This window comes from Phodopus roborovskii, unplaced genomic scaffold (genome assembly GCF_943737965.1).
Source record: "Phodopus roborovskii unplaced genomic scaffold, PHOROB, whole genome shotgun sequence".
Classification (NCBI taxonomy): domain Eukaryota; kingdom Metazoa; phylum Chordata; class Mammalia; order Rodentia; family Cricetidae; genus Phodopus; species Phodopus roborovskii.
The window spans coordinates 10,670,075-10,697,942 of record NW_026125295.1 but is presented as its reverse complement, the minus strand read 5'-3'; the positions used below and the strand labels follow the sequence as shown (position 1 = coordinate 10,697,942).

The 27,868-nt window shown below is 42.8% G+C and overlaps 1 protein-coding gene across 1 annotated transcript in view; it reads right to left on the bottom strand.

The window, feature by feature from the left end:
- The window catches only part of Kif15 (kinesin family member 15), a 54,980-nt gene that overhangs the window by 23,785 nt on the left and 3,327 nt on the right, over positions 1–27,868 (bottom strand). Inside the window, exons 2-14 of the mRNA XM_051202937.1 lie at positions 21,364–21,406; positions 20,787–20,970; positions 19,507–19,583; positions 15,997–16,034; positions 13,944–14,041; positions 11,656–11,835; positions 9,069–9,278; positions 7,864–7,989; positions 7,622–7,744; positions 5,257–5,380; positions 3,844–3,920; positions 3,437–3,646; positions 2,313–2,490 (exon numbers count right to left, since the gene is read on the bottom strand). Of these exons, the coding sequence (XP_051058894.1) occupies positions 2,313–2,490; positions 3,437–3,646; positions 3,844–3,920; positions 5,257–5,380; positions 7,622–7,744; positions 7,864–7,989; positions 9,069–9,278; positions 11,656–11,835; positions 13,944–14,041; positions 15,997–16,034; positions 19,507–19,583; positions 20,787–20,970; positions 21,364–21,406 (1,668 nt within the window). The remainder of the gene's footprint in view (positions 1–2,312; positions 2,491–3,436; positions 3,647–3,843; positions 3,921–5,256; positions 5,381–7,621; positions 7,745–7,863; positions 7,990–9,068; positions 9,279–11,655; positions 11,836–13,943; positions 14,042–15,996; positions 16,035–19,506; positions 19,584–20,786; positions 20,971–21,363; positions 21,407–27,868) is intronic.

Genomic DNA, 27,868 nt, shown 5'->3' with positions numbered 1-27,868 from the left:
AAAATTGGTGCTACTAGCCACTGTGAGCGAACAGGCAACCAATTAGAAGAGAAAACTGGTAAAACTATATTCCTAACCGTGCATATAAAATTGAGTTTCTCCACACCCAAATAACTGTGAATCTACTTTAACTAAGTCATAACAGAATAATAGAAGGCTTAGACAAGGGAAATGTAAAAACCAAGATGAAGAAACCAAACCAAATCAAACCAGACCAAAACCAAACCAACAAAACAAAAAAGCTGAGCAGAGGCAGCCACATGTCTGAGTTCAAGACTGGCTTGATCTATAGAGTGAGTGAAATAATCACTCTACAGAGTATGTACATTGTAATCAGAATAGCAGAACTAAACACTGGAGAAACTTGAATCTGACCCATTGACCTTTCTCACACTGCACAGACATTAAGGAAACTGACAAACATTTCAACTATGTTTGAATAGTAAAAAACTTACAATTTCCTATGCTTCAAACATGAAAATTCCCATTATGATCTGGATTTAAAATGACCCTAGTGGAGCTGTTCTAGTTTGTTTTCATGGGCATTGATTAGATTTTAGGGCTCTGACCTGTGGCTGGCTAAATCTCTCTGTTTTATGAGCTGAGCAGCATTGGTGTTCCCTGCCACAAAGTTCTGCCTTACCACAGACATGAAAATAGAGCTGGAAAGGATGGACAGAATTCCCTGAAATTTCAGACCAAATAAATCAACCTTTAAGTCGATCTCCCCCCCCCCCCAGATATTCTGTCACAGGAATGGAAAGCTAGCACACTGAATAAAAACTGTTATCACTTTTTTAGCCTTTGGCTATGATCACATATAAAAATTAGTATCTGAATAAATCTTGTATCAAAACAACAAATATTACAGGCATTTCCTTGGTATAGTGATTAGCCTGAATAATTTATTATTTTGTGAAGTGGGAAAAGAAAACATGGTAGATAAAGAAATACACGCATTTGCAATAAATTAACCCACCAGGTTGAAAAGAACAAGTGAAAAGCCTATACTGCAAATGTTTATTGTTTTGAAACATTTGAAACATTATATAGCAGAGGCTGATCTTCAATTTACAATCCCAGCCTTAGAACTTAGGTCTTTTTGTTTGTTGGGGTTTTTTGTTGTTGTTTGTTTATTTTTGTGACAGGGTTGCTCTGTGTAACAGCTCTAGCTGTCCTGGAACTCACTCTGCAGACCAGGCTGGCCTCGACTCACAGAGATCTGCCTGCCTCTGCCTCGTGTGCTGGGATTGAAGGCGTTGCTCTTAACCACTTAGCTGTGTCTCCAGCCCTGCTTTGAATTCTCTTTTTCCTTTCTGGTTTGTTTTCAGAGGTGGGCATGGGTCTCACTCACTTCAAAGCCCAGATTAACCTGAACTCATTATTACTCAGCCGCCTGAGTGTTTGGATTCCAGGGGTATACACCTCGCTATAAATGTTCTCTCCTCTTTCTCTGTGTGTGAGCTGTGCACACGCCAGAAAGAAATCAGCCCGGAGTGTTTTTCCTCAGAAGCCACCACCTTGACTTTCCCTCTTTGCTTTTCTGAGAGGAGGTCTCTAGTTGGCTTAAGGGTTTTCCTAAGGGGCTAGCCTGGTTAGCTAGAGAATCCCAGGATCAACCCAAAAGGATAAAACAGGCAGAAAACTGGTACCTGTGTTGGTTTGGCCAGGGTGGGCCGATAAGAGAACTCACAGGAGGTTTATTGGGGGAGGGAAGAGAGAAAAAGGTGACACAAGAGAGGCAGACAGGCAGACAGACAGACAGACAGGACAGGCAAGAGAGCAAGAGAAAACTGTGAGGGCAGCGCTTTTATTGGGTGCGCGTGTCAAAGAGGGAAGTTCAAAAGCTGTAGCTATGGCGGAAATGAGCAGCATCTGGGGGCAGGTCACCAACTCCTAGGGCGAGGCAGGCTGGCGGGAGCTAACACAACCTGTCTCAGCCTCCCCAGTGCTGGGATTACAAGTCCACCTTTTTAAGGTGAGTTCTAAGAACTCAGGTCCCCATGTTTACACAGCGAGCACCTTACTGACATTATTTTTCCAGTCCTACAGACTCATTTCTTACTTTTTTGTTTATTATTATTTTTTTAATCCTATGTGTGTGGGTGTTTTTCCTGCAAGTGTGTCTGTGCACCACATGTATTGCTAGTGCCCAGGAAAGCCAGACTCCCTGTGAGAATGGAGTTACCGACAGTTGTGAGCTCCCGCATGGGTACCCGGGATTGAACTTGGGTCCTCTGGAAGAGCAGCTGGAGCTTTCACCCACTCAAGTCATTGCTCCACAGTCCCTTCTCACAACAATCACTTCTTACCTTTGTCGTTTTTCTCTTTGCAAGACACTTCAGAGAAAGCCTTTTCTAGTCTTGCAATAGCCTGGGCATCTATTTCACGGGCTCTTTTCACAGGCTCCAATAATTTCAGTCTCCTGTTCTCTTCCCTGAGGGAGTGGTTTTCCATAGCGTACTTTGCAACCCTGGGGTGGTGCTCCACCTGTGACGTTGAGAGAAACCACACACTTCATGTATTAACTGGCCTCTCTAACAGCCATTCACAACACAGCAATCCCAGCTGTACTCTACTGCAGCCTCCATAGAAAATGGCTCAGTAATGGTGGACATATTCAAATATGTTTACATTAATTTGCTTGCAACTTCCACCCAAGCCACCTACGATGGAAGCCCAGAAGTGTGCAATAGGAGAACCTCTTCACAAAGGGAATTAACACACTTGAGGATGTAGCTCAGGCGCACAGCAAGAGCCTAGCATGCAAAAGGCTCTGGGTTTGACCCCCCCCCCCCCACACAGGAAAATAAATAAATAAAAATTAAGAGGACAGTGAGATGTCTCAACAGTTAAGAGAGGACCAGGGTTTAACTTCCAGCACCCATGTGGCTCTAAGTCCAGTTCCAGGAGATCCAACACCCTCTGCTGGCTTCCTCAGGCACCAGGCATGCACACAGTACTCAGACATACGTGCAAGCAAAACACCCACACATGTAAAATACAGGTAAATAAATGTTTAAAAAAAGAAGGGAGAAGGGGGAAATGCCTATCACTAAGACTGAACTGCATTCCACAACACCTTAACTGGCAAAGTGCTAGAAAATATATAAAATAAAAGTGAGTAAAAATATTTATCCTATTGATTGGACATGTATTAAACATACATGGTGCCTCTGCTACCTACTCATCCTCTCGAGGGACAAGACCTTCAATATGCTCAACTCTACAGGGACTGGGGCAATGACAGCTTCAGCAGAGTACAAATCACTGGTCTGTCTTTTTGTCTTCAGCTTAAGGGGAAAAGAAACTGGGCAGCTCACATGGCCAGTCAAGTTCCCTCAAGGCACTTTCCACTGCATTAGAGAGCGAGTCACATGAACACTTGATACTGCTTTAGAGTGCCTTCCTGGAAACATAGCAGGACTGCACTCACCTGCTCTCGAAGAGTCTGAATCTCATCCCTCAGCTCTGACAGCAGACGGTCCTGTTCCTCCGGCAGGAAGCTTCCTCGTGCCTCCTTCTGGAGCCTCTCCAGACGCATTATTTGGTCCTCTCGGAACTTCACAATCATTTTATTAGACTGAATAAACTTTTCCTTTTTGAGGGTGAGGTCTTCTAGTTGGGTAACTTTTTCTATCAGAGACTAAAGAAATTCAGGATTCAGTTAAACATGAGAAGCAATCCAGCTTTCCTCAACCCTTATAAAGCCAGCAGGGAGTAAGTACCGACCCTAAACTCAAAGGTAAGAAGCCTCTCCTTATACATCTGGTACCATGAGTGTCACTCTAATGAAAGCTAACCAAGATGTCCTGAATCCCTTTTCCTAAATCAATTTCCTACCTTCTTTTCCTGTTCAGACTTCTTAAAGAATAGCATTGCTTCCAGGAAATGTTCTATGTAATTAGTCTTCTCTCTGTCTAAAAAGGGAAAGGGAGAAACAAGTTCATTTCTGAAAACTAAAATATTTCCGCCAACTGATCGAAAGGAGTGCACTCTCATTATCGGTTGCCAGCTTCACACTAACTCAGCAAATGGGCTCTCTACAAGGAAAACATGCTCCTCTTCATTTACTCAGCACAAATACATGTGGTGAAAAAAAGAGAAATGGGTTGTTTCTAAAACTGTAGGCTAGGCTGGCCTTGAACTCAGGGCAAGCCTGTCTAATCCTCTCAAAGGCTGGAATTATAGGCATGAACCACCAGAGCTAGCTTAGGCATGAGTGTATATACATACACTCATATATACATACATACACACACATACATATATATGTACACACATATATACATACACTCATACATATATACATACACCCATACATACACTTATACATACATATACACACACATATACATATATATGTACACACATACATACACATACACTCATACATACACACATACATATATATGCACACACATATATACATACATTCATACATACACACATATATAAATACCCTCATACATACATATATATACATATATATGTACACACATACATACATACATACATATACTCTCATACATACGTATACACACACATACATACACTCATACATACACACATATATGTACACACACACACACACACACACACACACACGAAACCTGGAGGAAAGCCACAAGGGCCTCTTGAAATCTAAGGTAAACTCTAATTTATCGAGTGTCTTAGTCGGTAGCTCTGTAGTATAGGCTGTCCTAAAACTCATTCTGTAGCCTGGCTAGTAAAATCTCACACCTTGCCTCATCTTCCCAAGTTCTGGGAGTTGGGTAGAAACTGTGCTTAGTGTAATCAATACTCTATATCCTACTAGCTATTCTTTTGTTTGTTTGCACCTCTGTTTTTGAAAAACATGGTCTCTCTGTGCAGCCTTGGCTGTCCTGAACTCAGAGAGCCACCTGCCTCCCCCTCCCCAATGGTGGGATTAAGGAAGAAAGGTGAGTGTCACAATAGGCAGCTACTAGCTACTCTTTTAAAGAAACATTATCTGTCCTAATGAACATAAATAAATTGTATGTGCTTAGACAGAATGTTGGGAATGGTCAAATGAAATCAGTTAAACAGGAAAAATAATTCAGTTTTCCTAAATGATTCCCCTTACAAAACCCCACAAAACATCAGATCCAAATATCTATACTCTTACACAGGCAAAATGAGGAAAGCAAGCCTTACTGTGCTCTGACCAACTGCCTACCTTCACAGCACAAGTCCTGGACCTGTCCCAGGATAAGGGCAATGAGCTCCTCCTACCTCTGTCCAGTAGGCTTTCTGGTATTATCTCCCGAGAAGTAAACTGAGAGAGTTGTTCTTTGAGCCTCTTCACTTCAGCTTGCAGCTGGCTGACATTTCCTTGGGTGTCTTCATTTACCACAGCCTAGACATGAATTAGTAAACACTGAGAGACTGCTCTTCAAGTTGTACAATCCTGCTTTTATTTGTTTGGTATGAGTACTCTGAGAGGGCAGTTAAGTTCCTGCCTCCTGTGCCTATATACCAATAATCAGAACCCAAGCAGCGTAGATGGGCTCTCTTCCCCTCGCCAATCCCTCCTCACCGGGCTCTCACTGATCCTGTCTGTTGGATCAGTCTAGGCCATCTTAGGCCAGCCGCCTTCAGATTTGAGTGTACTGCCTGACTTAAAAACCCCGCCTTCCTTTCCAAACAAGGGAATCAAACGTCTCAGCAAGGTCATTTCCCTCTGTATAGTAAGCAGCTTTTGGTGACAGAGCCTGGCCTAGAAGGGTGTAATAATTCCCAACAGGACTAGCCTGAGCAGAGACTGCCCTCTACAGAGAGAGATACTGTGTTTCTAAAGCTGGCCTGGAAGCAGGGATTGGTTTTGGAGTCCATTTCGGTTCTACCACCATACCAAATGTCACCTTCACTTTCGTAAAGTAATGTTTTAAATGGCCTTTAAAAGGTTACAAACAAATGTCACTGTAGTGACTAAACAGTGTCTTAAACTTCTTTAAGATGTCTTGTTCAAGACAACCTCAAAAAAAAAAAGCTACCAACAAATGCATCGCTCTGTCATGGGGTGTCAGTAGTGAGGGGGCCACATGTGTGGGGAATCATTCTGTACCTTCTGTTCAATTCTGCTATAAATGTAAAGCTGCTTTAAAAGTAAAGTTTATTCACAGGTGGTAGTATCAGACCCCAGCACTCAGGAGGCAGAGGCAGGTGGGTCTCTGAGTCTGAGGCCAGCCTGGTCTACAGAGTGAGTTCCAGGACAGCCAGGGCTACACAGAGAAACCCTGTCTCAAACAAACAAACAAACAATATAAGTTTAACCAATTAGATAATTTTCAAAAAGACTCATAAAACAGAAGGGTAATAACAAATGCCAACAGCTAACTGCCAGACAGACCAGAGGCCCAGCTATGAAATACTCAACACTCTGACAGCTCAAGGCCACTGTGTTCTTGTTTGGGGTTCACCCTGCCCACCTGGAAAGAGCGAAACAGTTCATCATTAAACAAGTCCTAGACACCTTCGTGCCTACGGGCTGAAGAGGGCTTACCATTGGGAGCACCTACTACACAGCTGCTGGCTTTGTTGTTCGTGCTTAAAAGTCATTTCCAACTGCTTCTGATTCATATAACCAGCCTCATTATGAGGCTTTCTGATGTCACTATTGTATCAGTGACATCATAACTGTAATCATTAACACGGTTCTACACTCAAAAGACTTCTGGTAAGCCAAGGCAGAGTCAGGAAGTTCTACTGATGCTTCCTCTTCATAATGGTAACATTCATGTGAGCAGGGGATGATGCCCAAAGAGATAAGGTAAAAGACAAGACTCATGCTCTTCCCACTCAGGGGAAGGAGCAAGAAGGTCTACCTCATGCTGCTGACAACCTGGGGATAAGATGCCCAGTTTTCTCCTTGAAAAGGGAAGGAATTAATCTACCAACTCATGGCACAGTTATTTCGTCTGGAACCAAATGAGTGTTCAGCTCTCCAGAATGATGAGGTGTCTTGTTGGTCCTTTGACAGTCTGTACTAAGTAACGTAAAGTGCCATTCACAGGCAAAATATGGAATGCTGCTTCTGTGTGCCAAGCTGTGGTGGGGCATCGCAGCTACCACCGTTTACATACTGCCTATGGCTGCTTTCTTACTGCAAAGGCAGTGCTGAGTAGGTGACATGAAGCATTAAGAAGTTCATCAACCAGTACTTTACATGAAGAGCTTCCTGACCTGTGGAGCATACCAACATTAAAGACACTTCTTATATATCTATTTTAAAAAAGAATATGGGGAGATGTACACAACTTAAAAGGCAAGTTTCAACATTATCAAGACATCTTCACAGCATTGCTCTATGTTACCATATATATAACAGATGGGCACAGGGTGGGCACATGAAGGCAAACACATCTGCACGCACCAACTCTACTAGCATGCCTTGGGCTAATTTTTCCCCATCCCAACAGCAAAAGGAAAACTGCCTTAAGAAAAAAGGGAGGGGAGGAAGGGAAGGAAGAAGACCAAAGTACAACCAAGACAAACTACTACAGAGGTAAGATTAGTGGTAACATTAGGGTGATCACAAAAAAGTATGTGCAAGTATTTTTCTAATTTACTTGCTATATTAAATACTCTAGCATTTTACCTTGTTTTTAATCAGCTTGGCTCTTTGAGCAAAATTAAGTGTTGACAGTGTTTCCCCAAAACACCTGGATCCTGGATGAACATTTGCAATTATGGATGTTTTGGCATTACCACCAAGGGAATCCTGTTTAATGACATAAATGGTATATGTTTTAGATTGTGAATCCTCATATCTTTTCCAGAAAATAAAATGGGTGAAGAAAACTTCCCCTGTAAGTCCTAGTAACCAGCAATAATCTTTACCCGAAGTAAGAAGGTGAGTTTGGAGTCTCTGTAGCAGATATGCCTCTGTTTTCCATTGCCCACATCAACGAGTGCAGTGATGACCTGGCCCAGGCAACTCAGTGATCGGTTTATGTTACCGGCTTCCTGTGGAATTGGGAAAAGTGAAGTACAGGAGAGGCAAAACGAAAAACAACTTCTAAACTAAAACACTATGTTCAACTATCTTCATTTCCTATTACACGTACACTCTAACTGGAGAATGCTACAAATGCCCTAGACTTGGGATTTGAATTTTTATTTCTTCTAGCGAATGAAATGTGATAGAACATTCTCTCCTTACTCCCAGCAGCAGCAAGCTGCAGCTCCAGACAGCTTGGAACCTTAATGAGCTGGGACGTTTAGCAGGTTAGATACGTTGAATGTACTTCTGATTTAGGATTTTTCATCTTAACCAGGTTCCTTTGGAGGGAACAGCACTACAAGTCAAGGAGTACTGGTAGAAACATGTTCCTTTCTTGACAGAAACATGAGCCTCTTGCTGACTGCAAGCTCAGCAGGCTCCTCTCTCTCTCCCACTTCCGATTCCTCTCTCTTAGGTCACATTGCTAAACTACGTCACACTCACAATACACACCACACCAGACTTGTGTCCCACTGCCAATAATAGCTCAGGCTAGGCTATACATGACTGCTCTCCTCTCGACTCTGGCAGTGGAGGCTCAATGGATCTAAGTGCGTTTTTAAAAACGGATCTAAGGGTTATAAAATAGGCTTTCTACCTGAAGCTACACATTTGCTCTAAACTTTTCAAATGTTTTCCAGGGGTTTAAAGGCTGAGTACAAACCTGGCCTGGCACTACTGATCCTAACTGACCTGGGCTTCCTTGCTCTATAATTGATTTACTCATGGATACACACTGAAATATCCAATGCTCATTTACTCTGCAAGGTGGGTGTTCCCTGTTTCTCTCTCCTAAACCAAACCATGGTTTCTAGGAGACAACTACTCAGAAGTCACTTCTCCTCCAGTTTTCCTCCTCTTGTCCCCTCCTGACAGACTTGTCCTGTCTCATTTATGTTTACCATCATGACCTCATTAAACCTTTGCTCCTTTTGAGCAGGGACAATTTTCATTTCTTCTGAGGTCTTCACTATACTTTGTGTGGCATCGATTTTTGGTAAGAATTCACACTGAAATATGAAGGCCATAATTTCCTTCCTACCTTCAACCTCATCCCTTCGGCATGGGTATCTTTCTGCCTCTCAGACCCTGCTAAATCCACCAGGTTGAGTAGAGAGGTCCGAATGTTCACAGCCTCGCTGCTTTTCTCCATTGATTCCACTGTGATTGTAAAGACTGCATGAGACCTGGAGGACTCTCTGTTCATAGATGTCGATGCTACACGCCTATTCCTCCACCCTCTAGATAAGACCTAGGGAAAAAGGAAACTATATTACAAGAAGCCACAACAGGTACACCTAAGACAAACTCAAAACACAAAATGAGCCCTTAATAATCTCTCACTGCAATATGAAAGATAGTAACACATAGGTAATTATCCACCTTTACAGCATAGTGATTTCCCTTTGGAATGGGGTAGGAACAGTCCCAGCTTTTCTGTTGTTAATTGGCTTTCTGAGAATTTATATTATCACAAGTTCTAGGTCTTTATATGTTTAGACAGGGAATCAGAGGGGAGCTATGAAGAATGGTGAGGTCACGGCCCATCCCATCCGGGAGTTATTCCCTTCCCTTCTTCATGTCACAGAGAGAGACGGGGTGCCCCAGGCTGCCCTGGAGCTCACTAGTACTTCAAGCTAGCGTTCATCCTTCTGCTTCTACCTCCACAGTGTTGTGATTATCGATGTGTGTCCCCTCTTCAGCTTAGATAGTAAAAACTCAAAATCAAAAAGAAACATTTTGAGTTATCTTTAGTTAGCTTTCTCCCCTGCAAGGGAAGTTTTCTTTTTTCTTTCCATTCTGACAAGAAAACACACACATCAATGTTCAGACCACAGGCACTCAGCTAGGCAAGTTCAAACCCTAATTCTACTATTTATAAGATGTGGCTATAAATATAAAGCTCTGCTATTGTATTTAAAAGTAAGCATGGAGAGCAAGGCATAGTGATGCATGCCTTTAATGCCAGCACTGCGAGGAGAGGCAGATGAATCTTTGTGAGTTCAAGGCCAGCCTGGTCTACAAACTGAGTTCCAGGGCAGCCAGAGCTACTTAGAAAACCCGGCCTTAAAACAGAACAAAAAAGAACATGAGGACACAAACCTCACAGGGCAGAATATCTAAGTTCAATATACATATTCCCACCTTGGGATGTTACTAGAAGTTAGATTGCGATTCAACATCACGTGAGGGGTGAAATGAGGCATTAATTTGGAAGAATGCCGGGAATGTCAAACCTTAGGCAAGGTTGTCTTCTTTTGGGGAGGAGAGATGGCAAGTCGTGGCTTGTGACAAGGTCTCTCTGTATAACTCTAACCGCTCTGGAACTCTCTGTGTAGACTAGTCTGGCCTCAAACTCACAGAGATGCATTTGCCTTTGCCTCTCGGAATTAAAAGAGTGCACTACCATACTTCGCCTAAGCTAAGATTCATAACAGGCCTTTAGGTGATGCCGATGACCTGAGAAATACAACTTGGGAGAACAGTCACGATGGGTAAGGATGAAGTTACTTTCAAAGACTACATTGAAAATTAACTCTGTGTGTGTATATGTGTGTACACAATATGTGTATATATGCATATACACAAAACTGTATATACATTGTGTGTGCATATGTATATGTATGTATATGTATACACACACACACACAGACACGCAAATCACCATAGTACTTGTAGTACTTGGCATAAAATGCAATAAAATTAAACATCTCATCCTAACATGGGCTTTCTCCCTCTACCTTTGTAAACTGCCATTTTCCTCTGGACCACATCTGACTCCTCTCTATTCAGAAGCAGTCCTTAGGTCCCTTCTCTGGGGCAAACATCCCTTCACCGTCTCCCTGGTTCCTTTTCCCTTCGCCATTGTCCTCTACCTCCTATCTTTCTCTTAGTCCCTGCCTTTGTCTCTCTGGGGCAAATAAATCTCTTTGTGCTGAGAACTTGGTCTTGGGGATCCTGAGCCAAATACTGTTCCTTTCAAGCCTGATCCACAAAGTGAGCTCCAGAACAGCCAGGGTTGTGTTACACAGAGAAACCCTGACTTAAAAACTAAACTTAAAAACCCCCACAAAGGTGAAAATACAAAACAAAACTCCCCACAAAGCACTAAAAATTCTGAGTGCCTTATCATGCTAATGTGTTGAGTAGTGGCAGTTTCCACCAATGCCAGTAGAGAAATCTTATAACAAAATTTTAACAGACATTCTTGGTTTTAAGAGGAAGATGAGGGGTTGGAGAGATGGCACTAGCTATCTTCCAGGACCCAGGTTCAATTCCCAGCACCCACATGGCAGCTCACAACCAGGGAATCCAACACCTTCACACAGACATGCATGAAGGCAAAACACCAGTGTACATAAAACAAAAATAAAGAGGTAGGTGATATGGTGACTGATTTAGAGAGAAACGTGCTATAAAAACCAGCTATTGGCTGGGTGTAGTAACACCTACTTGAAATCTCGGTACCTGGAGGCCGAGGCGAGAGGATTACAACAGTTGGGCTGCACAGTAAGTTCACAGGAGTTTGTGCTGTGCCTTTATGAAACCCTGACTCTTTGAAGGCGAGGGTACGTTGAAGGTGTGCTTGTTGACTGGAGGTCAAACGCACCCTCCTCATGGCAGGGTACCTGATAGGCCTCAGCCGCTGAGGTCACGGCCTGCTCCACTGCACCAACCACAAAGACACCCTTCTTTATGTGCTCCCTCAGGTACAGCCCAACCGACGCCGAGTCCAGCAGGTCGTAGATCTGCTCGTTGTACACCTCGATGAAGGAGCACTTGCACAGGAAGGTCTTTCCCGCCCCAGCCTAGGAAAGAAAAAACTACAATCAGCACCCTGGTCCTGAGGTTCCAGGAGCTACTTCAGGTATGCTCTCCTGTTATGCTTTAATATCATGTAAAACCTCGAAAGGCCAGTGAGAATAATCTGGAAGGCTAATTTCAGACCATTATTGAACCTTTAAGCACCATCACTGAAATCCCAGAAGTGCAGTTTGGATGGGTACCACAGAGCTGCTCTTAGAGATGGGAATCGAGCAATTCAAGCCGGTTTCCATAATTTTAACATTTATGCATTGTTTGTATGTACAGGCATGTACGTACACACATAGCATGTATGTGTAGATCAGAGGCTAACTTTTGGGAGTCAGTTATCTCCTTCTGTCATCTGGGTCCCAAACTCAAGCCATGAGGCTTGGTGACAAGTCTCTTTATCCACTGAACCATATCATAAGCCCAGAAAAAATTCTCTAAGATTGAAATTAATTTACCCTAAAGGAAAAAAAAGAAGTTGGGGCTGGGGAGAGGCTCAGTTGTGAAAAGCACTTGTTGCTCTTATAAAAAACTTGGACGTGGTTCTCAGCACCTGCACAGATATTTACACACAAATTCTTTATCTGTTACCTTCTTCTGGCCTCTACAAGCACCATAAACACATGGTACACTTTTGTGCAGATAAAACACTCATAAACCTAATCTTGTCATTTTTTTGTTTTAAAAAACAAAACATAAACCAGCTAGAGGCTGGAGAGATGGGTCAGTGGTTAGGAGCACTTGACTGCTTTTCCAGAGGACCCTCAGTAGATTCTCAACATCCACATGGAGGCTCACAACCATCTCTAACTCCAGTCCCAGGGGATCCAATGGGATCTTCTGCCCTTGGGCTCAGGCATGCCAACAAAACATCCAATATTAATAAAAGTAAATTTAAAAACTGTAAACCAAAGAAACACGTGATATTAAATTCAATTATTTTACTGCCATGCACTTTGTAAGTCTAATTGCATACTAGGGGTAATTTTGCAAAGGAGTAAATAGTAAGCCAATGTTACTTAGCAATTTCCTTGGTACATAAGTACATAAAGTACCACCACAGATTCTTAACCTCGGAATCTACCAAGCTAAAAATTTAAGTGCAGTCATGAGAATGGTCCAACCTAGGAACCAGAGAGAGGGAAAAGATGGTGCTCTCAAATGATGGGGTCATAATCCACAAAGCAAGATGGCAGTAAGGTGCAAGGATGGGGCCGCCGTTAATGTTGCGCACCCTGAGGGCTCATGCACACCTTTAAGCCTGGGGACAGCTACATGATGGGACTTTTAGTGTATCTCGATGTATCAACTACTTTCTATTGCTGTGATAAAACCCCACCCCTTGTAGAAGGAAGGGCTCCCAAGGGCTAGAGTCCCTGGGGGGCGGGGACAACTGGCAGCGGAGAAAGAAGCCGAGGGCCCAAATCGCAGCCCAAGCACGAAGCAGAGAACGGTGCCGAGACTAAAGACCACTTCCAATGACACACTCCTGCCAACATGGCCCCAAGAAGTGCAACCAAGTGGGGGCCAAGACTTTAAATGCCCGAGGCTATGGGGGACATCACTCATTTAAGTCACGGCACTTTATTTTCCTTGGCTGAGATTTCCTATACACTTTTCTCTCAGTCTCTGAGAGCACCAGAAACAATCAGTTCTTTTGTTCACTAGCAATCGAGCTAGCCCTGAACACTCTCTATATATTACCATGGCTTGGAGCTTATGACGACATGGAAACTCCAATCCTCCCGCTTCCAGCGTGATCCGGTTACAGGTGTGTACCAACACACTCAGCTTTTCCAGTGCTGGGGATCAAACCCAGGGGCTCCCAGGCAAACATTCTATGAACATTTTATTTTTTCATTTAAAAGTTTTGTTTTTAATTTATCAATGAGTGTCTTGCCTACATGTGTGTCTGCACCACGTGCATGTCGAGTGCCCACAGAAGCTAAAAGAAGGCATCAGAACCCCAGGAGTTAGACTGTTGTGAGCTGCCATGTGAATGCTGGGAATTGAATGCAGGTCCTCTAGAACAGCAGCCAGTGGCTCTTCATGGCTGAGCCATCTCTCCAGCCTCCCAGCATTTTATTTTTACGGTAAGCTTTACCTTTTCTTTTTCACGATCAATTAAGGAAAACAAATATTCAAAACTTCGTGGGATTACTCCTCTCAGATTATGAGAAAAATTATCAGAGTCTGATGGTCCTGAGGAAAAATAAAACAAAAACAAGGCAGTTTATACAGATTTAAAATAATACATGGTATAATCAAGTTCCTAGTTCTGTTTCAAGCAAATTACATTTCCATCTGTGAAAGACTAAATAATAAAACTGTCCATTAGTGAGACTGAAGGGAAGGCCCACAGTAGCCCCCACCCAATTCTAAATAGGTGTAATCTATCCCCATGCTAAGCTTAACATCTTTCAACTGTCAGGTACTGACATGATTGTACTCTGTTTATGCATGTGACTTTTGTTTTCACAGACTGTGATGGTTTGAATGAAATTGTCTCTCAGAGGCTTCTATATCTGAATGCTTAGTCTGCTGTTAGTGGAACGGTTTGAAAAGGATTGGGGGTGTGGCCTTGTTGGAGGAGGTGTGTAGTGATATATTATTTATGATTCATTAAAGCTTGCCTGAGGGTTCAGAAAGCAAAGTCATCCACAAGCCATAGAAGCCAGGCACACACCTTTAATCCCAGCAGCCAGAAGCTAGGTGGTGGTGGTACACACCGTTACTCCTAGGCTCAGGATTAAGAGGGAGATGGACTTCTGTGAGTTCAAGGCCACCCAGATCTACACAAAAGTGAATCAGTCTAAAAGAGAATTCTAGCTCACATCTTTACTCCCAGCACTAGAATCGTATAAAAGATAGAAGCAGGGTCTTCAGTATTCAGTATTAGACATTTGCTCTCCAGCCTCGCTGAGGAGAGGCAGCAGTTTGAGATTTGATGAAGAGTTTGTGTATGGATCAGCCCTTCCAGCCTGAGCTAGAGGTGAGAGCTGGTGGCCAAGGTCCAGATTCCAGATTCCAGGGAAGCAGGCTTTGCTTCCCTGATCTTCCACCTTGAAAACCAGTCTCTGTCTCTGGGTCATTTACTTTTCGTGTCACAGAGGTGTGTCACTGGTGATGGGCTCTGAGGTTTCAAAAGCCCACAGCATTCTCAGTTAATGAACTCTCTAGGCCTCCTGCTTTTGGATCAGATGTGAGGTCTCAGATGCTGATCCAGTGCCATACCTGTCTGCCTGTTGCCAATCAATCATGGACTCACCCTCTAGAACTGCAAGCCCTGATTAACTATTTTATAAGTTGTCTTCGCCATGATGGCCCTTCAACAGCGAGAGATAAGTAACTAAAATTCTGACTGATCTGTCCTCTAAGCCATGGACCCACACCATGGGTCCCACACACACTTCAGAATTTTCAGCTACAGAATGGGGATGATCATGTCAATAACCAGAGAGCTGTTGTAAGAACTGAAAGTCTGCAAATAAATTACGGTTGCACATCAAGCACCGTAGTTAGTGCTAAAAATTAGGATTTGCTATTATTTTTTCAAATTAAGCAGTAAAAACCACACCAGTAGGGAGGACACAGTAATCATCGCCACAGACTCGTGGCACACTGTTTTCAGGGTATTTTTCAGTGGCCAAGTAATGCTACCACATGCTGTTTATTTGTAATCTTTAGAGATTACATGCATAACATGTAAAGAAAAAAAATAACATTAGATAAATGAGTGATCTTACGTTATTATTCTATAAAATGCCATCTATAGAGGTACCAAAGCAAGCAGACACAATGAGGAAAACAATCACAGAATCTGGAATCTGGACCTTGGTAGTGTTTATGTAGACATATATACACATGTGTATGTGTGCGATTATATATGTCTATGAACACACACACACAGACACACACATTGTGTCTAGCACCCAAACTATACCTAGTCTATGCCAAGCATTGAGCTAAGGAACATAGCTATAATCAGGATTCACAAATTGACTATCTGGGAATTCACAACCTGGTAAAAACATAGAAAACATACCTATTTTTATGAAAGCAACATCACACAAAGAAATAATGCCATTCCCTAAAACATGTTCCAAGTGGTCATCACAGAAACTGCACTTAGCCAGCAAACACTGGTCTATACTTACCCATCATAGTGAATGTCTTCCCAGAGCCAGTCTGCCCACTGAAAAAACAGAAAATTTTATGTGTTATTTCCACACATAAAATTCAGACTACCCTTCTAATTTAGTGTGGTCTACTAGGATGTGATGAGATGATTCTCTCGAAACTGCAACCTTCTTTACCCTTAATTAATTGTACCTCAGTTAAATAACATATATGTTATATGTACACACACATACATATATGTACATACAATTTAAAAAATTAATTGCACCTCAGATATCTCAGTCAGTAAACAGATGCCCACTTCATTTTTTATAAATAGCTACAATAGTATTTTATGGATACAAATTCTTCTAGCATAATTTATTCAAACAGAATAAGCAGACTGTTTCTAATTTTTGCTAAATAATGTAGTAACTTTGAAGTTCTCTGCTTTGAAAAGACATTAAGTGTCTTTATTTTAACATAAGTTTAAAGGCGACACATGGTGGCACACGCCTTTAACACTAGTGTGAGGCAGAAGCAGGCAGGGTCTCTGAGACCTGTGTGATTACTCAACCAATATAAATCACTCACTTATCTCCAAGCTCCACCCACAAACATCAAAAGGGATTTGAATGAATATATTAATGAATGAACCTGAAATTAAACATTCCTACAGAGCTGGACATAGGAGTGCATGCCTTTAATCCCAGCCCTCAGGAGGCAGAGGCAGAGTTCAGTAAGTTCAAGGTCTATGTGTTAAGTTCCTCGACAGCCAGAGCTGCACAGAGAGACCCCCCCCACCTCAAATAAACAAATGGACAAACAAGCCAGCCTACAGAGTCTCCAAGGAAAACAGTTAAAGATATGCAATCTGTGGCAATTTTGGCTACTTCAAAGTCATTTTAGATTTCATCATTCAAAATAATCTATGGAAAAAACCCCTGCTGCTATGGGAAGACATAATAGAACAGCTTTCTACCTTGTGCCTTAAGAGAAAACATTTAAATACTCCTAGCTTCAAATCTTCAGATGCGAGCGCAGTCTGCAGAGACCAGGAGAATAAAACGGGATCACTGCCAGGACAGAGGGATGGGGACCAGGGGAGACGGAACAGAGGAGTACAAGTGGTCTGATTTAGGAAATTATTCTCTTTGGGGAGCAGGGTGGAGGCAAATATAGAAGGAGAGAAGAAAGTAAAATAACAATAAGGATGTCTGACAAAGTCATAAGGATAATTATTTACTTACAAAAGACTAAAATACATGTAACAACGTGTGTGTGTGTGTGTGTGTGTGTGTAATTTTCTTTTCTCATCTGGGTCAAAGACCACCTAACAGAAATCCCAATACCAGACAGCAGAAGACCTCTTTGAATTGTTGGGCAAGGCTATCCAAGAGCATAGATTCTATTGCTGTTGCCCTTGGTTGCCCTCCAAGAGATGTTAAGTCCCTATTGCTGAAGACACCATGCACTCTAGAACAGGGTCCAGAGACCGGTGAGCTGGAATGATCCGAAAGCCTTATCCCTGCAGACTAGTCTTCATGGTACTATAGGGCACATAAAAGGGGAGCTGGGGGCTGGAGAGATGGCTCAGGGTTTAAGAGCAGTTGACTGCTCACCCAGAGGGCCTGAGTTCAATTCCCAGAAAGCCACAAGGTGGCTCACAACCATCTGTAATGACATTGGGTGCCCTCTTCTGGCCTGCAAGCACACATGCAGGAGGAATACTGATACACAATAAATAAATATTTTTTAGAAGGGGGGGGGGAGATGCATATAAATACTTTGTAGCTAATACATATTAATTATGAAATTGCTTTACTTGTATCCTAAGGCTGAATAAGTTAATAGGATGATAGACAGTAAAAGGTTTATCGCCAACAGAAAGAGTAGTAAATAATGAAGAAAGGCTAGAGTAAACCCCGTGGTCTCTAGATTAGAGCTAAATCAGTATAAACTCATGTTTAGCATGATATCTACATTAATGGATGATACAGAAACGATCCCAGCTCTCTCTGCAGACACAGGGGCATGTATATACATTTCCTAGTCCTGTCTGCTGGGAACGCCTCAGACAGTCACTCTCTAATAATAATAAATTCATCTCAGGGGCCAGATCTTGGTTTTTAATTAATACTTTCCAATAAAAGGAACCAGAATAGTAATGGCTCTAGAACTAGTTTAGGGAAAATATAAGAACTTGGGAAGTCATGTAGCATGATATTGAAAGGAATGAACTAAATTTAAAGACTTCACTTCTAATAATGTACACGGGGGAAAAAATGGAAGTTCCCATTCAACTCTTTATTCATACTAGGGAGAAATAAGGGACCAGACCCTCACTCAGCCCCCTGCTTTAGCAGCCATGACAGGCTACAGAAAAAGGCCTCTGACTCACACAAACAAACTCCAGACCGCCCCTGCAACCTCCTAAATACTTGGTTCCAAAGAACTGTTTGGCCACAAAGAAACTCCAGGGGAGAACAAAACCTCCACTGTAGTCTCCAGGATACAGTTCTGAAAACTATTGGTATCTACGTACAACAGACCACCTGTAAGTAACAAGACAAAGCCATAGAAACCACAGAACGTTCCCTCTCAGTACTGACTAATGAGAATAATCGGTACACAGGTATTTCATGCCAAAATATGACTTTGAGAAATTCCTCTGATTGTTCCCCAAATGTCAACCTATCAGAAACCAACCCATACCTACTGGTGCAATCCTGTGATTTGCCTTTAAAACCCTGACAGTAGACAGGGAACTAACTCACTTCCTCTGACGGCTGCTGCGTCAGCCAGCTAGACGAGGTCCCTGTCATGGCTGGATGAAGAATAAACCTTATGCATCTGCATCAGTGAGTGGGTCTGTCTCTCCATGGTAGTCTTTGGGGATCCTCATGACTTGGGCACAACAGATATAGCAAACAAGTGCTCAAAAACCACAGGACAGAGTATGTCAAGGGGCACAGAAACTTCAAAGCACTCCCAATGGCCAAGGATGGAACAAGACGAGTATCAAAGGACTACAGCACTGGGTTACAACCCAAAGTATAATATAAATACACATGACTGTAATCATATAAACAGATAAACAAATGGAGAAACAGACCACCCTTCCAGAAAAATCTCAAATATCATTCTCCTCTCCAAAGGTGGAGCTCAATCCACTCACCTTGATTCCCCAGGTCAAGCTTATCTATAACAGACATCTCTAAAAATCCAAAAACCTTTGTCAGGAGTAAAAGTCAGGGACAGTAACTGCACTGCTAGTATGAAAAGAGAAAGAGAGGCTCTGAGCCAAGTAAGGTGAATGGTCTCTAGGCCAGGAAGGGAGAAAAACTGTATCCTGTACAACTTCCAGAAAGAGTGAAGCTCCAGTAACAGCTTAATTGTAGCCCAGTAAGACCCATGTTGAACTGTGACTTAAGAGACTTATAAAATAAATCTGTTACTTTACACCAGTAAGTTTGGGGCGACTTATTTATGCAGCAATAAGTAGGAACTAACACTACCATACCTTTATATGTAAACAGACAACTTACTATGCAAAGATGGTCCCATTATAACCGCTCATGCAAGACTCCACAATGCTTTTAGCCACTGTTGAGAATATAGACTCCTGCAAATATAAGCATCAAACATATTAAATAAAAATACTTCTTAACTTACATCTCATGATGTAACAAAAACTGAGTGCTTAGATTTTAAGGCCTATGATTACTTGAAAGTTGAATCTACTTAAAAACGGCTAAGCCATAAAAGACAATAAAAGGTAGAAATACAGCCAGAGGGGGGGAGTGGAGAAGGGGTGCACACCTTTAATCCCAGCACTCAGGAGGCAGATAATCAGATCTCTGTGAGTTCAAGGTCCGCCTGGTCTACAGAGTGAGTTCCAGACTATTGTAATTTTAAAAAGTAGCTCAAGAGAGAAAGACGCCATGCGACAGAGTTTACGTGGAGGGTTTTTTTAAAAAAAGGGAATGGGAAAAGGGGGGAAGGGAGAGGGGGAGACCAGCCTCTGGAGATCGCAGAAAAGAGAGGCAGATAGAGAGAGAGAGACGAAGGAGGGAGGGGGTGAGCAGGGCCCTTTTAAAAGGGAACGTAGTGAATTACACAGGTAGTGTTCTTACTGGCTACAGCTGAAGGCCTATCCTGTCAGAATACCAAGGAAAGGGCAGTGCAGTACAGATGCCTGAATACTAACAAGGGCAGCCAGGACTACTCAAGAAACTGTCTCTGTCTTTAAAAAAAAAAAAAAAAAAACCCACACACAAGAGAAAACACCCCCCCCACACACCCCCCCACACAAGAGAAGAGAAAAAAAAAAACAAGAAAAGAAAGGCAGTTACTGACATAGTAGCAACGTTTTAAAAAGCTGTAGGGAGGTTGGGGTCAGGCATAGATGTAGTCTTTAGAGGACAACTTTGTGGAGTAAGTTCTTTCCTCCAATCTTCATGTGGGTTCTGGGGTTTGAACTCAGTAATTTTACCCTCTGAGCCATCTTCACTGGCTCATAGTCATCTCAAACCCTTAAGCTGGAAAGTCAACGATACTTAGTGACTGTTTTTAAGTGGCTCTGAATTCTTCATTTATCTTCATCAGTGTGTATAAAAAGAAACATAAAGCAGGTTTGTATGATTCTGGGACAAAGTTTGAAGAACAAAAAAGATGACTGCTTAATAAAATTAGATTAAAAATATTTATGAAAGTTTTAGCTTTCTTATCTGAAATCTGCCCAGCTAAAAAGTGATCGGAAATTGAATCCCAACAAATAAAGCCTCATATATTCCAAATGGAAGGGTACGTTTCCAAAGACCACTACCTGAGTGGTGTCCATGCCTGCAACATAGTCAAAGACGAAGGTCTTGGGGTCTGGCTTGGAGTGCAGCCGGAGAGTAGTCTGGGAAAGTACAGATAAGCACAAGCTGTGCTCTCCATCTGCTGATCCGGTGCCCTCTGCAGGCGGGCGGATTCTCACAAACACTTTGATGGCATCACCTTCATTACTAAAGACCAAAACAAAAGGTAGCAGGTAAATTTACCGGGAAAGGAAACTATAAAAAGACCTGAATCTCAAATTGCCCGTAACGTTTCTATAGTGAGTCCAAGTCTTAGACCTAATCACTGAAATTTACTCCTTTTAAATTTTCACATAGCTCACACCCTTTGCAGATTTACTTCCCAGCAGATATCTTCACAAACATTTACTGCAAATAAAACCAAAGGCAGATATTTCAAGGAGCTCAACACCTATTTTCTATTCCTCCCCCTCAATAGTGCTAATAAGTCTTCCCAAGGAATGATCACGCCATTCCCTCCAAACTTTTGCTGGGCATTGGGAAGGTATGGGGAAGTATGCAATCTCCTTAATTTTTCTCATCAACAAGACTTTTTCTTACCTTGGCTGGGTAGAGTGAGAATTTGTCACATTTTGTAACTCAGCTAGAAAAAAAGAAGACAAGAGATCTGTAAGGAGAAAGGGACAAAAGTAAAAGCAAAACTCTCACCTCAGCAATTAGGCCACAATTCCTTGGAGCCTGACCTCAAAATCTTACCACATCCCACATAGACATCTGGAGGCAGTTCATGGCACATGGTACCTGAACAAATGGCCAGTCCCAATAAAAATCATTCACATTATAAAATTTCCTAGATAATAAGATAGTAAGGTGCCTGCTTATCTATCCTAATCTGGACCCTACACAAATGGCTCACAAGACTAAGTAACTTTCCCCTCAACTACTACAAACCTCCTACCCGCTCTGCCTTGGTTTCCTCTCAGATACCGGTCTAGGGGGCTGAAGTGCCGTCTTCTTGCAACACATCTAAAGAACTCTGCACGTCTTTTGTGAACTGAGTAAATTCTTTATCGCCCGGATCACCTTTCCTCCCAATGCCATTTCATATAGAAACATCGTTAAAGGTAATTATAATTACATGTATATACTAAGTGCAAAGCCTACGCTTGGTGAGCAACAAAGGAAAGAAATTCATTATGGAAAAATTTCCCTCAGGTATTGATACCCTACCATGCCCATGTAGCCAGAGTACCGAGCTTGGCGGAGGGTGTCAGGATTGAAACACTTAACAGACCACCACGAGAAGTGAGGAGGAAGCTGCCGCCTTTTATTACAGAGAGTAATGGGCTTACATACCCCAGCCAGGGGATGGGCTAATAAGCACAGGAGGAAGTCATGCACCACCCACTCCTGGGGTCAACACCGGCACCGCACACCGGAAAGTTATGAGAACAACCTTGTTTGATCAACCCTGAGAGCACGGGAGTTCCACAGCTGGGCGGGGAGGAAGAGAGCTGTGAGGGACAAGGACTTAAATTTCCCAACAATACCCCTCACCTTTCTCAGATCCCTCACAGCCACATCCAAAGCTTGTCCTCAATTCTCCTCCCCATTCTATTCCATTATATTGGTAACCATATTCAGTCTCATGAGTTTAAATGCTAGGTATATATTGATGATTTCCAAATTAATTAGTTAATTAGAGACAGGGACTCGCTAGCATTGGTTGAGCACAAACACAGTAATTCACCCCTGTCTGCCTCTAGAGTCCTGGTATTTGATAATCTCCGCTTGGATGTTAGGTAGGCAATTTTCCAGATGAGTCCAAAACTCAGCTCTCTTCACCACTGCGTATGTGCTGCTGTAATCCTGACCCCACCCTGAGAGACAATGACTGGAGCTGTAGGACAGAGTGCTCTAAACCCTAGACACCTGTGCCTTCATGCTGTGAAAGACAGGGGAAGGTCAGAGAGTGGGAGCAACCTGCGATCCCAGCACACTCGACCAGGGAAGGCTCCAGGACACTACACTATCTCACAGCCCCGATCTCACCGGTTAAATTCCGACACTGCCAAAGCCACAATGGGGGAGAAACTGGGTTCTCCTCTTTTGCAACACCCATCTTAGCCAAACTATAAATAGACCAATTTCCCAACTGATTTCTATTTCCCACGTTCTTTTGGAAGGCAGGGAAACTGAGGCAGAGGGTATGAACCTCAGTGCCCAGTAACATTGCTTCATCTCAGCAAATGACAACTCTTTAAACCACAGACCCCTCCCTTACCTGTAACCACAGACAGACTACACAAACAATGGACTCCGTCCTCTAAAAATTTTTAACTTCTCTGAGGGTCTCATGCTGGGAAAAGGGGCAAAGCTGAAGCCCCGTCGCCACACAGAGAGGTAAGTGCCCCCAGAGAAGAGAATCCAGAATTCTGACTTCTGTCAGAGCACCCTGCAGGACAGGCTGGAACCCAGACAGTGATGGGCCAGTGATGGATGCAAGCAGACTTTGACTTGGTTCTAAGTGTCTCTTGCCCTCTATTTAACCCTAACTTCATGCTGGGACCCCAAACACAGCCTTGGGAGTCACCAGACCTCCTCGTTCCCCTCTTCTCTGAGGTTATATTGAACAATCGCCTTCCTTAGCCTTTCACTATCATCTATTTAATTGACACACTAGAGACTGGTGGCCAAGAGAAGCCATTAGGTCTGCCAGAGCCACTGCTCTGGCCCTAAAAACAACTCCATTCCTTCTCACTCTTCATATCCAACCTGTCAGTAAACACTTGATTCTAACTTCAAAATCTACTGCTGCCACCACCGTGGAATAAACTACTATCTTCTATGTGTGTTTCCTTCTCTTACTCCCTTAGCCCTATCAACTGTCATGTTAACCTAGCAGGGGAAATGATTCTGTTTACAAACAAACAAACAGGTTAAAGACGGATAAAATAAAAAAGTCAGAGCTAACAGACAGCATGAGGAATAAGCTTCACTGACCCACAAACAGATGAAATGTGGGGTGGGAAGTAACATCTAGAAATGTCTCTGAAGGCAAAGAGCAAAGGAACATCTACTGAAGAAAACTTTGAAAATTCAGTCAGAAAAGCCATTTGAAGCAAGACTGCTCCTCTTTTCTCTTCTAGCTAATAGAGGCAAGGACTCCCCGCCCACATTCAAGACCTCAGGATCCTTCTCTCTGCAGCTCCCAACAGGAGAGATTCCTTTCCAGGAAGGAAGACACTGGGATTTCTCATTTGGTTCCTAGCTAGGCATTCCTGAGGCTTACTTCTCATTCATGAACACAGAACCCCCCCCCACCCCCTGCTTGAGCACAGCATATTGAGGATGAGTGTCCTGCTCACCCTTGCCCCATGGTTCCACACTAAGAAAGAAAACTCTGCAAGATCCCAGGCTATTTACTGTTCCTTCCCAGAACGCATCACTGAGACAAGACTGCTGTTAACCCTCTCCCCATCTCTACTGCTTAGGCAGAGCTTTTGCCCAGAGAAAAAGACAGACCACAATAAACAGGATACACTTCACAGCTTCTCAAAGAAGCTGATTCCATCTACAACAGAGCACAGATAAGTTTAGTGCTAATTGCATTCACAAAAACCCTAGATATTGCCAGGCCCTGGTGGCACACATCTTTAGTCCCAGCACTTGAGAGGCATAAGCATGTGGCTCTCAGCTAGTTAAGAGGCCAGCCTGGTCTACAGAGCTAGTAAGAGGATAGGCTCCAAAGCTACAGAGAAACCCTGTCTCAAACCCTACCGCACCCCCCCAAACCCTCTATATATTGTGTTAAAAGGAAAAAGACTCAAGATATCAGTTAAACTGCTTTATGAAGGAGCAAATGGGAAGTAAATCCACTAGGGGTTTAAACTGGTTGTAACAAATACCAAACTCATACCTCAGATCTTGTCCTTAAAGTGAACAACTGAATTGTAGTTATACCCTAGGGGACTTGTTCTATTCTTCCGTTTCCCTCTATGTTTAAATTATAGCAAAATATAAACTTTCAACTGTTATGTGTCATAGGAAGTCACTCCTCTAACCTTGTGCCCTAAGGATGGGACTGAAGAATTACAAACATGAGCCCAACCTGAGCTACACGGAAAAGGCCTATCTCAAAAGTTCCAAACTGAACAAAGCTTATAGTGGTATCCCACCTCATTCAGAGACGAGGCACAGTCCTTACCGTTACCTGTGTGACCTGACTTGTTTTAGCGTCATCACCTTGCTCTCCCACCCTTCTCCACAACTCCTACTCCTCCTCAACTCAGCAGCTCCTGCTGCCCCTCAAACATGCTTTACTTTAGTACTTTTGTACTGGCTGTGACGTCTTCTTACTATGCATCCTCAATTTCTTCCTGTGTTTTCTCAAATAAAACCTTTAACTAATTAATTTTTATTCTTTTAACACTAGGGAGCTAGAGAGATGGCTCAGTGGCTAAGAGCACTGACTGCTCTTCCAGAGGATCTGGCTGGGTTCGCTGACAGTTGTCTATGACTACAGTCCCAAAGGATCCAATACCCACTTCTGGCCTCCATGGATACTGCACACACATGATGCACATACATACATGAAGGCAAAACATCCATAGACATTAATTTTAATCTATTAATTTTTTCTTTAATTTTTATCTCTGTGTGTGTGTGTATGTGTGTGCATGTGTGTGTGTGTGTGTGTAGGGTTAGAGGACTAATTATAAGACTCAGTTCTTTCGTTCCATCACATGGGTTCTGGACATGGAACTAAGTGGTCAAACTTCACGGTAAGTGCCTTAATCCAATAAACTATCTTTCCAGCTCTTAAATATAACCACAATCACACCATGTAACAGCATATATAATCTTCCTTTGTAAGCAACAGGAGATTTACTCCAGGACCTGGGATACCAAACAAATCTGTGGATGTTTTAAGTCTCTTATCCAAAATGACTTAAGTCTCTTATCTAAAATGATTGTCACTACATATAAGCTATACACATCCTCTTGTATAGTTTAAAAGATCTCAGGATTACTTGTATACAGTATAAATGTTATCAGGTATGTAATTGTATTGCTCTATTCACAGATGAGCAGATACAGAGCACAAAGACACAGACGGCCAGCTCTTCAGCTGTCCCTACCCGCCCATTTCATCCCTCACTTTCCTTTCTGCCGTGGAACAATCTTTTTATATACTGTAAATATACATTACTTAATAAAGAGCTGAATGGCTGATGGCTAGGCAGGATTTTGGGGGCAGAGAGGATGCTGGGAAGAAAGACAGATTCTCAGGAATTGGCAGCCAGACACAGAGGAAGCAGGATGTGTACAAAATGAGGTAACAAGCCGTGAGCCACGATGTGGCAGGAAGTACAGGAATAGAATGGGTTAATTTAAAATGTAGGTGCTAGTTAGTAACAAGCCTAAGCTTGTTCTCCCCCCCCCCTTTTTTTTTTTGAGACAAGGTTTCTCTGTGGAGCCTTGGCTGTCCTAGAACCCACTCTGTAGACCAGACTGGCCTGGAACTCACAGAGATCCACCTGTCACCTGAGTGCTGTAATTAAAGGTGTGTGCCACCACCTCCCTTACTTACCTGTTTTAAGTAACTGGGAAACCCTGATGACAGCTCATGCTGGAGAGGATGTAGAGTAAGAAGAACCCTCCTCCATTGCTGGTGGGAGTGCAAGCTTGAATAGCTGCTGTGGAAATCAGTATGGTGGTTTCTCAGAAAACTAGGAGTCAATCTACTTCAAGATCCTACAATACCAGTTTGGGGCATATACCCAAAGGCAGCACACTCACCACAAGAACATTTGCCCATCTATGTTCATAGCAACATTATTCGTAATGGCCAGAACTTAGAAACACCCGAAACAGCCTAGATGTCCCTTAACTGAAGAATGGATAAAGAAAATGTGGTACTTTACACAATGGACTACTACTCAGTGGTAAGAAACAATGACAACTTTAAATGTGCAAGCAGATGAACAGAACTAGAAAAAAACCATCCTGAGTGAGGTAACCCAAATCCAGAAAGACAAATATAGTATGTACTCACTTGTAAGTGGATACCAGACATAAGGCAAGGTACCCAGCCTACAATCTACAACCTCAGAGAAGCTAGAACCCTCTTCCAGAAACAGATGGAAGCAGATACAGAGGTCTATAACTAACCATTGGACCCCCCCCCCCCGAGTACAACAGAGGTAAGCAGTAATGTGAAAAAGGGGTCAAGACCATGATAGGGAAACCCACAGAATCAGCTGACCAGAGCTAATGAGAGATCACCAACTCCTCACTGTCAACGGGGGAACCAGCATAGGACTGAACAAGGACCTCTGAATACAGGTGACAATGGTGTGGCTTGGCCACCATATGAAGCCACTGGCAATGGGACCAAGATCTAACTATACACATAAACTGACTATGTGGAGCCCATTCTCTATGGAGAGATGCCTTGTTCAAGCCTAGACATGGGGGTGGGGGCATCTTGGTCCTGTCTCAATGAGGTGATGGGACAGACTTAGTTGACATCCTAGGGGAGCCTTTACCCTCATCTCTCTGAGGAGCAGATGGGAGGTGGGATGGGGAGGAGAGAGAAGGAACTGGGATTGGGCTGCAAATAAATAACAAACAAACAAATAAATAAGCAAGCAAGCAACTAGGAAATTGGACGGAGGTGGGATGGGGAGGAGAGGGGAGGAACTGGGTTTGGGATGAAAGAAAGAAAGAAAGAAAGAAAGAAAGAAAGAAAGAAAGAAAGAAAGAAGAAAAGAAAGAAAGAAAAAGAAAGAAAGAAAGAAGAAAGAAATAAAGAAAGTAACTAGGAAACTGGACAAAAACTATGCAACAAGTTCTCAGACATTGGACAACAGACAGTATAGAAAAGCATCCCTGAGAAAAGGAAGCAAAGGCTCTGGAATCCCTGTGAGCCCTTGGATCACAAACCACAGTGCAGGCTGGAGAATCCAAACAGAGCTTGCTTATCTGGCTGAGCTGAGGAGAAATAGTTTGGTTTGGGAACAGGAATACAGCTAGACTCCTTGGGACAAAAACTGGAGAAGTTCATAAAAAGAGCAAGCTCAGAATCTCCTGAGATCTCCTT